Source organism: Sminthopsis crassicaudata, chromosome 5 (genome assembly GCF_048593235.1).
Source record: "Sminthopsis crassicaudata isolate SCR6 chromosome 5, ASM4859323v1, whole genome shotgun sequence".
Classification (NCBI taxonomy): Eukaryota; Metazoa; Chordata; class Mammalia; order Dasyuromorphia; family Dasyuridae; genus Sminthopsis; species Sminthopsis crassicaudata.
In genome coordinates, this window is record NC_133621.1 from 280,566,312 (window position 1) to 280,583,148 (window position 16,837).

The window sequence follows — 16,837 nt, forward strand, 5'->3', positions numbered from 1 at the left end:
GGAATGGCCTGTCCTTTACAGCATGCTCCTGGCAGCAATAGAATTGAAAGAGAAATCTTAAGAACATGGCCTGGGTCAGGTTGCCATGGGAAAATACACATTTTTATCTTAAAAAAATACCCAAAAGCACCTTGTAAAAAAGAGTGGAACTTTATGAACTCTCAGATAAATATAACAGAATGCTAAGAAATCAGATCTGACCTGAAGATAACCCAAGAATCCATCAAGAAAGAGGCTCACCCACTGCTAATTTGGCCTAGAAAAGGTGTCCCAAAAGTCTTGGTACTATTTCAAACTTACTGAATTTCACAACTGCAAAATTTTGGCACCCAAAGAGACTTTAGATACTCTCTGTATTTCTTGTAAGGGGAACGATCTGATTGTGGCTTATGATAAACAAGAAATACCAGATGAAAAATGGAAACCCATTTTTGGTTTAGCTTGTTTTGGTTCCATTGGTCTTGGAGCCAGAGGAACTTAGGACAGGGACAGTTCTCCTGCTATAATTACCTACCACAGAACTTCCAGGGAGAAATCCAGCATGGAGTGTTGACTCCTATGAAGAATTTTCTGAAAGACATAGAGAAGACTCATGAAGAACTGAGAAGGTGTGGGAGGAAATCCATCTACTTGTATCATGATAAAAAGATTGTAAGGCACAGGAGTCCAACCCTCTCATTTGACAGATATGAAAACTGAGGTCAAAAGAAGTCAAGTGACTAGTTTCATAGCTATAGAAATGGAAGAAACCTCAGAAAAGCCTCTTATTTTATGCATCAGAATCATAAGCCCTATGGGGGTTGACTTATTCAGGATCATACAAACAGAAGACATCAGATACAGCATTTGAACTCAGGTTCTGGCATTCGATTCTTTTCTCTTTCCACTGGTCTATGCTTCCAAGGACTCCGTTCAAGGCTCAAATCTGTGTCACTTTGGGAAAGTCACAAAGGTTCTAGCCTTAGATTTGGACTAAATCAAGTCCCTCCTGCTCTTAATTGAGCTATACCTTTAGGGTCCCTTCTATCTCTGGATTCATGGGTATGATTTATGAAGTATGAAAAGATAAATTATTTTAAACCCAGAGGGTTACATAGTCCTTGGGGCTTATAGATTACATTCATGCTATTTTGTCAACCATTATCTATCTCTTCCTCTAAAGAAAAGATGGCACTAATATAATGAGCCTAGAAAAAAAATAAAAATAAAAATAACAGTTTTCAGGCCTTTAAATAATTATTTTTTAAAAAAAGTTAAATGTCTTTCAATAGCCTCTCTGCTTACTTAAATCTAAGGTGCAGTACCTGAAAAATCTTGTTAACATTGTGGTAACTGAAGTGGAAAAGATTTCTGCAAATTGGCTGAGAGTTTAGATATATTTTCCTGCTGGGATTTCTTGTGTAAGTCATAGCAAAGGTGGACTCATTCAAAAGTTGGCTGAATGTTGATAAGGAGATGTGAGATAATGCACAGTTGAGCCAAGAGTGTCTTCAGACCTAGAATATCTGGTCTTCACTGTTCACCTCCAACCCAAGAATAGAGGCTTTGGGGGGATGATGGAGATAGGAGGGAGTTATTGACACTTTCAGGAGATCTAAGTCGCTATAGGAAGAAAGTGAATGCAGTTGACTCAAGTACAAAAAAATCTTTGAGTGGTACCCAACCAACTTCAGACCTTCATTTCATCTTTTTAAGCTTATTACTTACTAAATGGTAAATTAAGTAAAAGGATACAATGCTTTCAAATCCTTCCCTTTCAGCTCCCAGAGCTGCCAAAGTGATATTCCCATAACCCTGATCTGACCATGGTACTTCACTACTCAAAAATCTTCAACAGCTCCCTATGGCCTCTAAGGATAAAATACAAATCCCTCAGCCTAGTATTGAAAGCCTCGACAATCTGGATGTCTGTTCAGTCTTATTTCATGATATTCTACTATACTCATCATCAAGACTCTTGAGACACCTTTTTCTAAGACAATTTAACAGTAGCCAAGCAATGGGTGATCCTCTTCCTAGACTGATCCTTAGACAATCCTCAGCTCAGATTTGATCTCTCAGCATTCTGCTGTTTTATATAAGAATACAGAAAATTCCAATTCTTTTTATGAAGTGCTTTTTTGATGGTGTTTTTTTTAAAGCTGAAATGTATTTCTCCCACTGAAATATATCTCTCACCACACATCTCACCTTCATTTCTTGGTACAAATGATCCCCTGCATCACAAATACTCTCCTTCACGGCAGCTTTTTAAAATCTCCAGCTTTATTCAAAGAACAATTCCTCATGCGCCTTAGTTGGTAGTGGGTTCTAATTTTTTAAATCATTGTATGTCCCCTCATCTGTGATTACCAAGAATTTTACATAACAAGATCTAGCTTAATGCCAATAATGACCCTTTGAGGTAGGTAATTCAAATATTATTATCCCTCTTAATTTAACAGATAAGGAAAACAAGGTCCAGCAAAATTAAATGAGTTGATCAATATTACACAGCTAGGTAAGTAGTAGAACAGATCAATCTATCAGTTAACAAGTATTTATTAAACATCTACTAGATGTGTCAGACATTGGAGTTACACAGTCTGTAGGGAATCAGTTGCTGCCTTCAAGGAATGTACAATCTAGTCTGAGGAGATAACATATACATAATTATAGGTAGATATCAAATAACTAAGCATCTAGGTGGCACAGTAGAGAGAGCACTGGATATAGAGTCAAGACTTGAGTTCAAATCCTGTCTCATGACCCTTAGCAACTCTAAAATGATAAAATGCAAAATGAAGGAAAATCACCATAGTTTGGTTTGTTTATTTTTACAGATAAGGAAACTGAGACAAATAGAGTTGAGTGACTTGCCCAGGATCACACAGCTTGTAAATGTCTGAAATCATATTTGAATTCAGAAAGAGGCATCTTCCTGATTTCAGGCCTGGCTTAAAGTGATCCTAAATTAGCTCTCAAACCTAGGTCTAAAATCCTAACTTTGGGTTGAAACATCACTCTTTCTAAGGGGACTCTCACTATAAATCATGAATTGGGTTTCATTGAGTCTGTTGACATGATATGACTTTGTCTTTATTAAATCAGTTTTCCTAGATAGGTGACTGTCCCTACGTTTTGGGAATGAGATTACTGACTGATGAGAAGGCCTGAAAGGGAAGAAGATATAGTTGAGTAGAAAAAAGAAAAAACAAAACCATGAGCCTCTCAATCCATAGGCTTGGGATAAATCCCAGCACTGCCATTTATTGTTTTCATCACCCTGGACAAGCTACTTCATTTCTCTGCTCCTCAGTTTCCTCATCTGCCAAATGGGAATAATAATTGCATTGCCTATGGCATAGAGTTACTGTGACAAGAGCGCTTTGTCTATCTTTCCAGAACCATAAAACTCTAAGGAAGCTGCTGTCTTAAGGGTTAAAGAGAAATGTTCTGCCTTCTGGGATGGGAGTGCTCATAAATGAAAACAGTCCTGCTGTTCACACTGCTTACTCAATTTCTTCCACGGGCCTAGGGGTAGAGATGAAACAAGGGCAGCCCAGCAGGGCAAGAAGGCTGGGCTGTTCACACCTGTTGTGGACACAAAGGCAAGCATAGCCTAGCAGAAAGTCAAGGCCAGTACTGTCAGACTCAGATAGATACATAAGAATCCCTGTGGCCCATATGTTAACATGGGTATGTAACAAACACATGCATGTACACACATGTATGTGTATAAGTAGATATTAACACACCATTAAAAAGACACACCAAAAAAAATTAACACACCATAAAAAGACACATGAAAAAACACCAAAAATGTATATAAGAACAATATATACACATATGTATTGTATGTGCATGTATATATCATTTGTATTTAATACGTCAGCATATCAAGGCAAAAATGAACTTATATGTTCACATATATGCATTGTGTATATGTGCATGTATATTAACACACCAACATATTAAACCCAGATATGATCTTATACACATGTGTATGCATATGCATGTAAATATAAAACTGGCTAAGATTGTACAAACATATGTCTACACATGTGCATATTAACATACTAAACATTAAGCCCAGATACAAACTATATAGGTACACATGTGTATTCACGTGTATATATGCATGTATATAATATAAAACACATTAAATTGTATAGAGATTTGTATGTACACATATTATATATATATATATATATGTGTACACACATTTTAACATACAAGAATATTAATTTGGACATGAACTTATATTTGTGCACATGTATGTGTGCATATTTAATACATAACAAATTAAAATCACACAGGAGCTTATATATGTACACATATGTATATATATATATTGTGTATTTTAAATAATGAACATATTAAAGTCAGAAATGAACCTATGTGTGTACATTGTGTACACATGCTTGTATATTAACACGCCAACATAGTAAAACTCGATTCAAACTTATACATGTACACATATATGAGTATGCATGTATATGTATATATTTAATATAAAACCTATTAAAATTATATGGAGTCTTATATGTGCAATATTGTGTATATACATGTGTTCATGTATAATTTAACAGCCAGTACATGGAAATTAGATATTAATGTTTATATTACATACATGTGCACAAATATGTATATGCATATGTTTAATACACAACACATAAAATGTATACACCAACCCATATGTATGTTTGTATTTACATACACACATATATGAATATTTAAAATACCCCAATATATTAACCAAATTGAACTTATATGTGTACACATATCTGTATACATATATGTATGTGTATTTTAATACACCAACATATTACAATCAGATAAACACTCCAGTTTAATCTGGTTTAGGCCTACTTATTTGATACTTCTGGTTCTAGTCCAAACTCTGGTGAAACTACCAACTCCAGAGGATTGAAGACCTAATTGAGAACTCAGAAAAAAAGAGATTTTCCTTCTTCCCACTTCCTAGGTTCCAGATCATCAGGAGGGCAACCTCATAACAGTAAGTAATAAGAGTAATGATAAGGCTGCTAGATTTGGTATCAGAAGAATTCACTGTGAATCCTAACCCAAAACTTGAATAAATCACCTCAGTTTCTGTATCTGCAAAATGAAGAGAATAGATGTTTCATGGACTCTCTTGGTTTGGTAGAGACTAGAAATCCCTTTGTAGAATATTCTTAAATGCATAAAATCAAATACAAAGGATTATAAAATGAATGAATTATATTAAAAGTTCATAGACACCCTCTCCCCAGTTAAAGGACCCCAAGGTTAAAAACTCTTGGCCTAAATAAACTCTAAAATCTTTATTTGCTTTAAAGCTTTAATCCCATGTTAAATTGGATAGTGGGTGTCATTTGTCAGGAAACACCAGAAGCCAGTCTGTGAAATGAGCAAGTTCAGCCAGTATCAGAAAATTTCTTTGGTGAAAATAAATCCTAAACCTCCCCATGTAACTACAATATTAAGTTCTCAAAGATTTTTCTCCCTCTTCTTTGTAGCCCCAATATCTAGTACAATGCCATCACACAGCAGGGCCTTATGTGGTTCCCACAAAACAAGAGAAAGGAATTGTAAGGGCCCTTTAAATGGGTGGCGCCACAGCACAACAGGAGATTGAGTGGCCCAGAAGTATTCTCTGTGGATATAGGTCTGCCCTGTGGGTGGGATCCTGTCCATATTGAGACAGCTTCGTAATGGGTGACGGCTCTCTCGCTGGTTGGCTGTGTGTGTGACCTCACAGGCCCTTTATAAGCCCACTGCAGGCAGCAGTCGCTCTTTAACCTGGCTCCCTAACCTGGCGTAGCTGAGCCAAGCCAAGCTGATGGATAGCCGAGAGGTAAGGAGTTTGGTAGTGAACACGTGGGTCTTCAGACCAGGTGTGCACTAGGGAGTTAACAAGTCAGGGCATTATGTGAGTAGGTATAATAAAGGCTTTTAAGATTACACGTGGCTGTTCTTGAGCGCGCTACTGGTTATTAAACTATAGATTCAAGAGATTGTGGCCAGAGACCTTTGAAGCCCTCAGAGGAGGCGAGCCGGGTAGAGTTCACACTGCAAAGGTCAGTGGTCAAAGGTACTCTGTTGGGCCTAGGGCAGACTAGTAATTGTAACTGCCAGGAGAGCACGTTACAGATAGTGAGTGTTACAAAGACCACCTCATTTGTCAGGAAACACCAGAAGCCAGTCTGTGAAATGAGCAACTTCAGCCAGTATCAGAAAATTTCTTTGGTGAAAAAAAATCCTAAACTTCCCCATCTAAGTAGAATATTAAGTTCTCAAAGACTTTTCTCCCCCTTCTTTGTAGCCCCAATACCTAGTACAATGCCATCACACAGTAAGGCCTTTAAAAGTCCTTAGTGAAACAAATCCATGCCCAAACTGTTAAACTTTGAACTTCTACTTTTCAGTGATGTTAATTTAGCAACATTCCACCAGCATTACCATGAGTAGCCACATTTTAGTATTAAGAACACACCAGGAAGGAGAGAGAACAAATGCACATGAATTCTAGTAGCAGTAGCCAGAAGTAAGAGTATAGTGGAGGCAGAAAAAAAGAAGGATTTTTCAGGGGATTTGTTTTCTACATGGATGTCTAAAACAAACCTGACCTAGAATCAGGAAGTTTCGCCACCATCACCCACTCCCCCTCAAAAAAAAAAATAGGGCGTGAGGGATAGGTGGGAAAGGAAAGGACAAGAACGCCCACGCTTGCAGAAAAACTGTAAATGAGTAAAGTTAGAAAAAGGTTCCCAGGACAAAATGCAAATGAGTTGGGTGCTCTGAAAGAGCTCCCAAAGCAACAAGAAGGAACGAAGAAGATGGGAAGGGTGCCCGGAAAACTGTAGTCTCTTTTCCAAGTGGGAGGAATGCCCTTTTAGTCCCTGCGCTCCCCAAAGGCATGGCTGTGGTCTCTTGGGTGGGTGAGGGAGAAATGGCCGGGGGGCCTTCGAATGCTCCCGATGTGGCCTCCAGCCTCGGGGAACGGGGACCCCTAGTGGGCGCTTGGGACCAAAGCAAAACAAAATCCTACGGAGTTTCTGCTCAGAGAGGGCGGAGCTTGGGGGTACCTCTGGGTCCCAAGCTTTGGGGCTCCAGGCAGCCGGGGATGACCCACTCTCCCCTCCAAAAGCTGGGAGCCCTTTTCTTCGGAAGCGAGGAGATCCCGCGGGCTTCCGGCCTTGGCACGCGATGGGGAGGAGGGTGCTGCAGAGATTTTCCCCAGTCCCGGTCCAGTGCGGGTCCCCGGGCGGCAGCTCGGAACTCTGCCTGTGGTGAGCCCCGCCTCCCTCCTCTCCAAGCTCAGGTGCGCTCGGACCACAGGCAGCAGCGCTGGCCGGCTCTGGGGTTTCCAGGCTCAGCTTTGGGGCACCCCCGTAAGCTCCCGAAAGGGACTCAGAAAGAGAAGGCAGGTGTTATGCTGGCGGGGGCACGCCTAAACACACACATACACTAATCTTGTGTTAATACACACTGACGATGCTCACACGCCGTTATCGTTCTCCCTCTCCCTCTCCACACACACACACACACACACACACACGCGCGCGCACACACACACACACACACACGCACACACACACACACACACACACACACACACACACACACACACACACACACACACACACACCCTCGCTATAGCTGCGCGCACACACACGCACATTTTGTCACACACTCGCGAACGTGCAGAAACACAGGGGCATATAAGCCACGGAGCCACGCACACTCAGCCTCATCAGTCCCCGAAGCCAGAGCCGACCTAGACGCCGTGGTCTCTCTAGCCACCCACCGATCACCTGGTTTCGAAGGCGCTTCCTTCCTTACCTTCCGCAGCAGCATGGTGGAGCTGTGCTAGCTAGGTCCGGAGCGGCCGGGACGCCTGGAGCCGGGAGCCGGGACGTCGGCAGGTCGGGAGCCAGAGCGCGAGCAGGTAGAGGAGCTGCGGCCCCAGAACCGAGACGGGGATTGCGCCCGTGGAGCCCCGAGCGCTGCGCTCGCCCCTTCCCGCACATGCGTGTGTGCGCGGCGCCTCTAAGAGGTGGCCGGAGACTCAGTCTGCGTCGCGGGGGCGGGGGACCAGGGCTTGCACGAGATGGTCTCACACACACACACACACACACACACACACACACACTCAAACGCATTTGCGCCGCGTGCACTATGGCACAACAGTGCCAAATCTACAAAGTAGATTATAGAGAAAAGTTGGGGCCAAATTCTTGAAAGATTTTAATTGAATGCGCCTTCCTCCCCCCCTCCCCCCAAAAAAGAGCATATAAAAAACAATAGAGAGCCTGTTTGTAGAGGGCAGGGGATGGAGACACGGCTTAAGTTACAACCCAAAGATCCACACACCTTCTTGGACCCACTTTTTTTTTTTTTTTTTTTTTTTTTGCCCACTCTGAAGTTACTCTCTCCCCTAGCGCTCAATCCCAAACATCTCCAAACTCCAATTCTAAATTCAGTGCGAAAGAAGGGAATTCCTCCTCTTGCTCCCAGCCATAGAAATGCAAATCTTGTGGGATCTTGATGACTCCAGAAGAAGGATGGGATTGGAAGTGACATAAAGAAATCCAGGTTCAGAGCACCAGCTCAGAAGTCAGGAGGACCTGAGTTCAAATGTGACCTCAGACACTTAACACTTCCTGGCTGTGTGACCCTAGGCAAGTCACTTAACCCCAATTGCAGGAAGGAAGGAAGGAAGGAAGGAAGGAAGGAAGGAAGGAAGGAAGGAAGGAAGGAAGGAAGGAAGGAAGGAAGGAAGGAAGGAAGGAAGGAAGGAAGGAAGGAAGGAAGGAAGGAAGGAAGGAAGGAAGGAAGGAAGGAAGGAAGGAAGGAAGGAAGGAAGGAAGGAAAGAAGGAAGGGAGGGAGGGAGGGAGGGAGGGAGGAAGGAAGGAAGGAAGGAAGGAAGGAAGGAAGATAGGAAGGAAGGAAGGAGGGAGGGAGGGAGGGAGGGAGGGAGGGAGGGAGGGGGGAGAGAGGGAGGGGGGAGGGAGGAAGGAAGGAAGGAAGGAGGGAGGGAGGGAGGGGGGAGGGAGGGAGGGGGGAGGGAGGGAGGGGGGAGGGAGGAAGGAAGGAAGGAAGGAAGGAAGGAAGGAAGGAAGGAAGGAAGCAAGGAAGGAAGGAAGCAAGGAAGGAAGGAAGGAAGGAAGGAAGGAAGGAAGGAGGGAGGGAGGAAGGAAGCAAGGAAGGAAGGAAGGAGGGAAGGAAGGAAGGAGGGAGGAAGGAAGGAAGGAAGGAAGGAAGGAAGGAGGGAGGAAGGGAGAGAGGGAGGGAGGGAGGGAGGGAGGAAGGAAGGAAGGAAGGAAGGAAGGAAGGAAGGAAGGAAGGAAGGAAGGAAGGAAGGGAGAGAGGGAGAAAGGGAGGGAGAAAGGGAGAGAAGGAGGGAGGAAAGGAGGGAGGGAAAGAAAGAAAAGAAAGAAAGAAAGAAAAGAAATCCAGGCCCCCTTGATAAAATTCTTCAAATGCTTTGAATAAGTAAAACAAAAAGAAATTTAAAAACAACGACAAACAATTTGAATTAGGAGGATTCACACAGTAGGGAAATCATTTGGATACCAACATGCCTCATTGACTAAGTGAGTGGGAGCAAGTATTTGAAAGTATAGAAATGAGCTTGCATTTCTCAGTCTGCTATGATAGGGGAGCAGGACAGGCATCAGTGAAAAATCAGAAACTTTAAAAAAAAGCCTGTAAACATGTTTGAGAATTCACATTGTTCTGACTGCCAAATGCTCTGAGACAAAGCTGGACATTGACTGGAGATGAATCACCTTAACAATTATTTAACATTTATACAGTATCAATGGCATCACAGACCTGATATTTTCATACTTGCTATGCTGATTAAAGTTTATTAAATAAAACATCCTGTCTGGATTACTATCATGCCTATCCATCCACATGATGACTAAAAATGATGACTAGGTTGTTACTTGACAGGTAGAAGTGATGGAGCCCAGTGGCTCCTGTCTTATCGTTCTTATGCTCCCCCCCCCCCATCCCACTCCTTTGCTACCTTTAGGTGGATGTTGTAGCATGTTAACATATTACAGTGCTAAATTTGGAGACTTGTTAGATCCTACCCTGACACTAATTGCATCACTTTGATCAAATCTTTTACCCTTGTTGAGGTTCAGTTTCCTCAATTTTTTTTTTTTTTTTTTTTTTTTTTTTTTTTTGAGGCTGGGGTTAAGTGACTTGCCCATGGTCACACAGCTAGGAAGTGTTAAGTTTGAGACCAGATTTGAACTCAGGTCCTCCTGAATTCAAGGCTGATGCTCTATCCACTGCGCCACCTAGCTGCCCCTCCTCAATTGTTAATATGGGGAGAGTAAAACTTGCAGGACCTATCTCACCAAGTTGCTCTAAGAATCATATAAGACCAAGAGAATGTAAGCCTACTGAGGGTAGGAACTGTTTGTCTTTATATACTCAATGCTTGCTACGTTCCAAAGAACATTGAATGACTTTCCTCCCTAGGGAATTAATAACTCTCTCAGATTTGAAACTCCACCCTAATGCTGGACTGTCTTGATTGTAAGAGTGCAAACTCATTTGATCTACTATATCTAGCTGGCCTCAGACTACATTTCACATTCCAACCATGCGATTTATTCCTAGGAAAACAACAACTCCAGCACCTTACCATCTGACTTGTCCTTGCATATTTTACCTGTTCTTAATCCTGCAGTTTCTTCCCTTTGCTCTAGAACCAAGAATCAAATCAAAACTACCTTTATTAGTGAAAAGCTTATGATAACCAACTGCCAGATGGCTATATTCACAACCTTACCAAAATGAATGTTGAAAATTATCTTTATATGTACTTAGGAAAATAAAATACTATTGAATTATTTAAAAGAAAGAAAAGGGAAGGCTTGGAGGGTGGATGACGGGGGAGGAAGAGAATGAGTTCTCTAGCTACATAACTTTATGCAAACTTTCAACTTCCTGGACCTTAGTCTCATCAATAAAATGAGGAAGTTGAATTAATGTTACACAAGGTCCTTTATGACTCAAATTCTATGGATCTGATTCCACATATATAATGGGTATTATATTGCTTGTCTTCTCAATGTGGGGCTGGAGGAAGGAAGGGAATTTTGAATTAAAAATAATTTTTAAATCAATAAAATTCTATGAATCTATTCATTCAGTGTCTATTTTGTGTCTAGAACTGTGCTACAAAAACTTTATGATTTTCATTCTTGGATAAAGGTAACTGTACTTTAGATGGATTTCTTTGCTTTTCTCTGCTACAGGGACAAAGATTTCTGATATTCTTTCTATGTTATAGCTAAGAACACTCCTTTGGGGAACTGTTCAATGATCTAGAAGCCCTTTACATCCCAACACTGAACTATCAAAAGTGCTCACATTAGGCCCACCATGAAGATTTGAGGAAAGGCCTATATTTCTCATGAGGCACTAAGCTTCAAAAACAAGCCTTATTCGAGGTCTTGGTAATTCAATTCTTGTGAGTCTGTGCACATAAGTCACATTTCAGTAGCACTGGAAGGGTAAAAGATCCTTCCAAGAAGAAGGAGATGAAAGCAGATGAATGCATTTGCTCCGTCCATGAAGCACATAGAATCCTCACATGAGACAACATGGAGCAAGGAAAGATGTTTGCCAAGAGTAGAAATGGAGCAATCAAACACTGTAACTGAAATGTTCAAGCAAGGATTCCTGCACTAGATGCTAAATCCTTCTTGGCAAGCTTCCTATGCCCATATGTATTCACATGAGAGAGAATATTCCCTGTTTTAAAGGTCTGAATAACAGAGACACTGTTTTCTTAGGTCACTTGGGAGGAAATTAGAAATCATGCTCATTTGGGAATAAGTATTAAGACAAATTTCCCATTGCTTTGCTTGAAATTCTGTTTTGATTCAAAGTTTTATTATTTCAATATATTGCCTTTTCTGATCTGTTAGTCTGTTGTAAACTGGATTTTGTTGATTTTAGGAGTAGGCAGTTGAAAGAAGAGGGTGTTAGGGATTGCAGTCAAGAAGACCCAAGTCCCAGACCCTCCTCTAACTCAGAATGGCTGTAGAACCCTGGGCAAAGCCAGAGGTAACTTTCTAAGACAATAAAGTGTAGAGAAATTATTCATTCTCCTGGAGCTCCCTTCACAAAAGAAAGCATAAAGTCTGGTCAAAAGACAAAAAAAATACCAAACTATAGTGAAATGAGTTTGAGCCAACTGAAGTACACTCAAGCATCCAAATTATCCTTCTTCCCCCTTCCTCCATATACACACTTAATGTGAACCCAGAAAATTTCAGCTTATATAAATTCAGAGCTGAGAGGAACGTGGACTACAAACTAATAATTAACACAGCACTCTTGAGTTTATTAGGTATTTTATTCTCCACAGCACTGTGAGAAAGGTATTATAATTATTATTATCACCTTTTTTACCAAAGAGGAACCTAAGGCTCAGAAGTTGTCTGGTCCATGGGCACATAGTAGATGAATAGTTGGTGACAGAGTCAGAATCATGGTTTCCAAAATGTTGTGATATATCTATTATATCATGGGTTCTTTTATCTTCTGTTTCCAATTAGAGTTCTTAAGATTCATAAAACCCTTTTCTTAGTATAGCAACTAATTTAATTAATGCTAATTTTCTACCAGACTGGAACAAGATCATTACAGGAAACAGTGAAGAACTCAGCTCAGTAGCTTTTATGGTGCCTTTCAGAGTTTTTCCATCCAAATAGGTGCTAGTCACAGGGTGCCCCAAGATCAATGCATGCAGAGAATTTAACAGAGTCCATCACAATGATTACTTCTTTAAACTTCTCATTTTCAGAAAATAAAGCCATGGACTCATCAATTGATTACAAATCTATCATGTGGAAAATTGCATACAGAAAACAAAACCCATCTTGATTCTCTGAAAACCCCAAATTTGCAACAATATCATTAATCAGCATTGAAAACTTCTGAAAAAAATAAATCCAGAAATTGAGTAGATGCCCATCAGTTGTGGATGGATGAATATAATATATGAAGGTAAAAGAGTATTATTGTTCTATAAAGAAATGATGAGCAGGCAGATTTCAGAAAAGCCTGGAAAGATTTACATGAACTGATGCCGAATGATATGAACAGAATTAGGAGAACACTGTACGCAATTGTGATGATCAGCTGTGATGGACTTGGCTTAAACAATGCAGTAATTTATGGTAATTTCAAAAGACTTGAGATGGAAAGTGCCAACCACATCCAGAGTGGGAAGTATGGAAACTGCATATGGATCAAAGCATAGTGTTTTCATCTTTCTGTTTGTTTGTTTTCTTTCTTGTGTTTCTTTTTCCTTTTAGTCTGATTTTTCTTGCACAATATGACATTATGGAAGTATGTTTAAAAGGGTAAGATGTATTTAACCCATATCATATTACTTGCTGTCATGGGGAGAGGGGATATGAGGAAGGGAGGAAGAAATATTTGGAACACAAAATTTCACAAAAATTAATGTTAATAACTATGTTTATATGTATTTGGAAAAAATAAAATATTATTGAGAGGAAAAAAATGATTCGAGAATGGGTTAGAAATCTATTTCCTTTTTGATGTTATACCTCACATGTAAAGAATCATCTAAGCACTGAAAGGGGAGAGATAACATGTAATATATATCAAACATTCTATTCCATCATCCATCTAAACCCACTGCTACAATCATCCATTTTTTTGAAAGCTGAGTGATATGTAGGAACAAATTCTATCTTGAGAAGTAATATACTGCCAATCACAGATGGCAATAATATTCCACTAGATTGTAAGTTCCCTAAAGGCAGAGTCCATGTCATTGAAATTTTTGTAATCTCCCTGAAATGGATAGGTATGTCTTTATGTCTTCTCTGGGTGTTTTAGTTGTTTTTTATGGATAATGGGGACAGTTCAGTGTCTCATTAGATAGAGTGTTGAGTCTGAAGTTAGGAAGACATCTTCCTGAGTTCAAATTCAACCTCAGACATTTTACTAGCTACTATCCTGGACAAGTCACTTAACTCTGCCTCAGTTTTCTCATCTATAAAATGAGCTGGAGGAGGAAATGGCAAACTACTCCAGTATCCCCGCCAAGAAAATCCCAAATGGGCTCATGAAGAGTCACACGTGACTGAAAATGATTGAACAATAGCAATAGATATAGATAATACTAATGGTATATATAAGAACCATTTTTGTCCTCTAAACCTTTCAACTTTTGTCAGGGAAAAGATAGAGATGGGTTGAAGTGCTGGTGGGAGAAGGAAGTAAAAACATTTTTTAGTGATTTTGTGAGACTGAAAAGTCTCCAATAAAATCCTCATCTAATGGCCCCTTTGTAGTGTGGAGATGATGTTGCATTTCAAAGGCAAGGCAACAGAGCTCAAGCTCTGGCAGTTTCTATACAAGCTGGAAAGGACTTAAGGATATCTGTCATCTTACTACAAGATAGAAAGTTCTAAGAACTTCATCCCCAGGTTGGTTGCAGGGAAAGGGAATTTTTCAGCCTTATGTAACACACCTCAAAGATTACCTACTCTAGCTTTTAGGATGCAATCTTTCTATGGGGAGACAATCTAAACTGACAAAAACATGGATCACTGGAGAATCATGGGTACAGCACCACAAGCAATGCCCAGAAGCAAGAGCTTCAGACTGGCAAGAAAACTCAGTGGTCATCCAATACTCAAACCCTCCACAATCCCAGAATGTCTAGTCTCTCTACATGTAGCCCTAAAGGTGAAAGGGAACCAATAGTTCTTAAGGTAGGCTATAATGCTTTGGGATAACACTGATAGGCCATTTTCCCCCTGACAACAAGGCTTTTACCTCTTCTGTGCATTACTCTCAGTTCTGTCTTCTGAGGCCAAAAAAGATAAGACAAATCCCTTTTTTTAACACAACTTTTCTTTCATTGCACTTTTTTTTTTGATTAACAAATATTTCTTTTCTCTTCCTCCCTACAGAAACGTTAGTATAATGTTAGTTAGTATAAAGTCACACACACACACACACACAGAGTAAAAGTTACTGGTCTACGAAAATTTTATGAAATCAACTCAAGGCTCACCTCCACAAAGGAACCTTTTCTCCTCATCTGTATATTGCAAAGTAACAACCAAATCAAAATGAAGTTACTGAGGAAAATGTTGATCAAAGAAGACTTCATAAAATGTGAGGCTTTAGAACTTCAGAATCTTCGTTGGATGGGACCTCACAGGTCACATAGTCCAGGACTTCTTAAACTTTTCCCACTAGCAAATCCTTTTCATCCCAAAATGTTTATGAAACCCCAGGAATATAGGTGTATAAAATAGATATACAAATGAAAGTTACTGATAAAAAAAAAACTATTTTCACAATCCCTACATTCAGTGACATGATCCCACATGGGGTTGTGACCCACAGTTTAAGAAGCTTTGATATAGTCCAACCCATATCTAGGCAAAAATTCCTTGTATAGCTCATCTACACATTCAACTTCATCTTTTTCTTTTTTTCTCCTCACTCTTAACTTCAAGATATCCAGCAATGGTCAACTCAGTGTCTCCCAAGGTAGTGTATTTAACTTATGAATGGCTCTAACTAACTAGCATTTAATAAAACACTTTAAGGTTTACAAAGTACTTTATAGCTATTTTATCCTCACAAGAATCATGGGACTTGAGTGCTATTATTACCCACATTTTATAAGTTTTTCCAAATAAATTTTCTAATAGATGTTTGTAATTACAGTTCTCATAGTATTATGGATTTCAAGATAAAAGTATCTTAAAGACCAATGAGTTCAAATCACTCACTCTACTGATGAAGAAACTGAATAACAGAGACATGAAATAATTTGCCCAGTTTCAGAAAGCTCGTGTCAGAGGATTTAAATCCAGTTCTTCCTGTCTCTATGTCAAGCACAGTATTTCTCCTCTCAAATGACTTAGTTTTCCTCTTTATTAGTTATTTATAAACACTATCAATGGTAATGATTTTTCTTGCTGCCATAATTATAGCTTAATCTTCATTCTTTGTTCCCATATTGATATTCCTTATTATTCAGTTATTTTTCAGTTGTGTTTAACTCTTCATGACCCCACAAAGGAATTTTCTTGAGTTTCCATGGCAAAGATACTGGAGTGGTTTGCCATTTCCTTCTCCAGCTTATTTTACAGATGAGGAAACTGAGGCAAACAGACAAGACAGACTTGTCCTGGGTCACACAGCTAGTAAAGGCCAGATTTAAATTTAGAAAGATGGGTCTTTCTGAGTTCAAGTTCAATATTCTATTCACTGAGACACCTAACTGCCCATTGACATTCACATTTATTCAAATCAAATCAAATAAGCATTTATTAAGTGCCTGCTATATGTCAGGCACTGAGCTAAGCAGTAAATTCAATCAACAATGATTCTTCCCCTGCCATCCATTTCAATAGCCTCCTAATTAATTTTCCTGTTTTCACTTTCTCTCTTCTCTAAGCCCACTCTTCAGATAGCCACCAAATCAAAAGTCTTAAAACTGACTGTCACAGCCATGCTCAGAAACCGTTAGGGGTCCTCCATTGCCTCTAAGATAAAACACAAACTGCTCATTCTGACATGCGAAATTCTTCACAAACTGGATCCAACTTACTTTTTTCAATATATATCACTCCAGCTAAACCAAACTAGACACTTATCAAACTTGACATTCCACCTCCACCCTTCATATCTTTTCATTGGAAATGCATTCACACCTCATTACCACTGCTAAAGACCCCTGGATTCCTTTAAAATCAAGTTCATGTTTCACTTCCTACACAAAGCTTTTTCTGATATCCCTTCCTCCCAATGGTTAAT

The 16,837-nt window shown here is 39.9% G+C and overlaps 1 protein-coding gene across 1 annotated transcript in view; it reads right to left on the bottom strand.

Moving 5' to 3' along the window:
• Positions 1-8,004, bottom strand: part of TMCC3 (transmembrane and coiled-coil domain family 3) — a 316,968-nt gene extending 308,964 nt beyond the window's left edge. The window contains exon 1 of the mRNA XM_074271232.1: positions 7,828-8,004. Coding sequence (XP_074127333.1) covers positions 7,828-7,842 — 15 coding nt within the window. The 5' untranslated portion in view covers positions 7,843-8,004. The remainder of the gene's footprint in view (positions 1-7,827) is intronic.
• Positions 8,005-16,837: the final 8,833 nt, after the last annotated feature.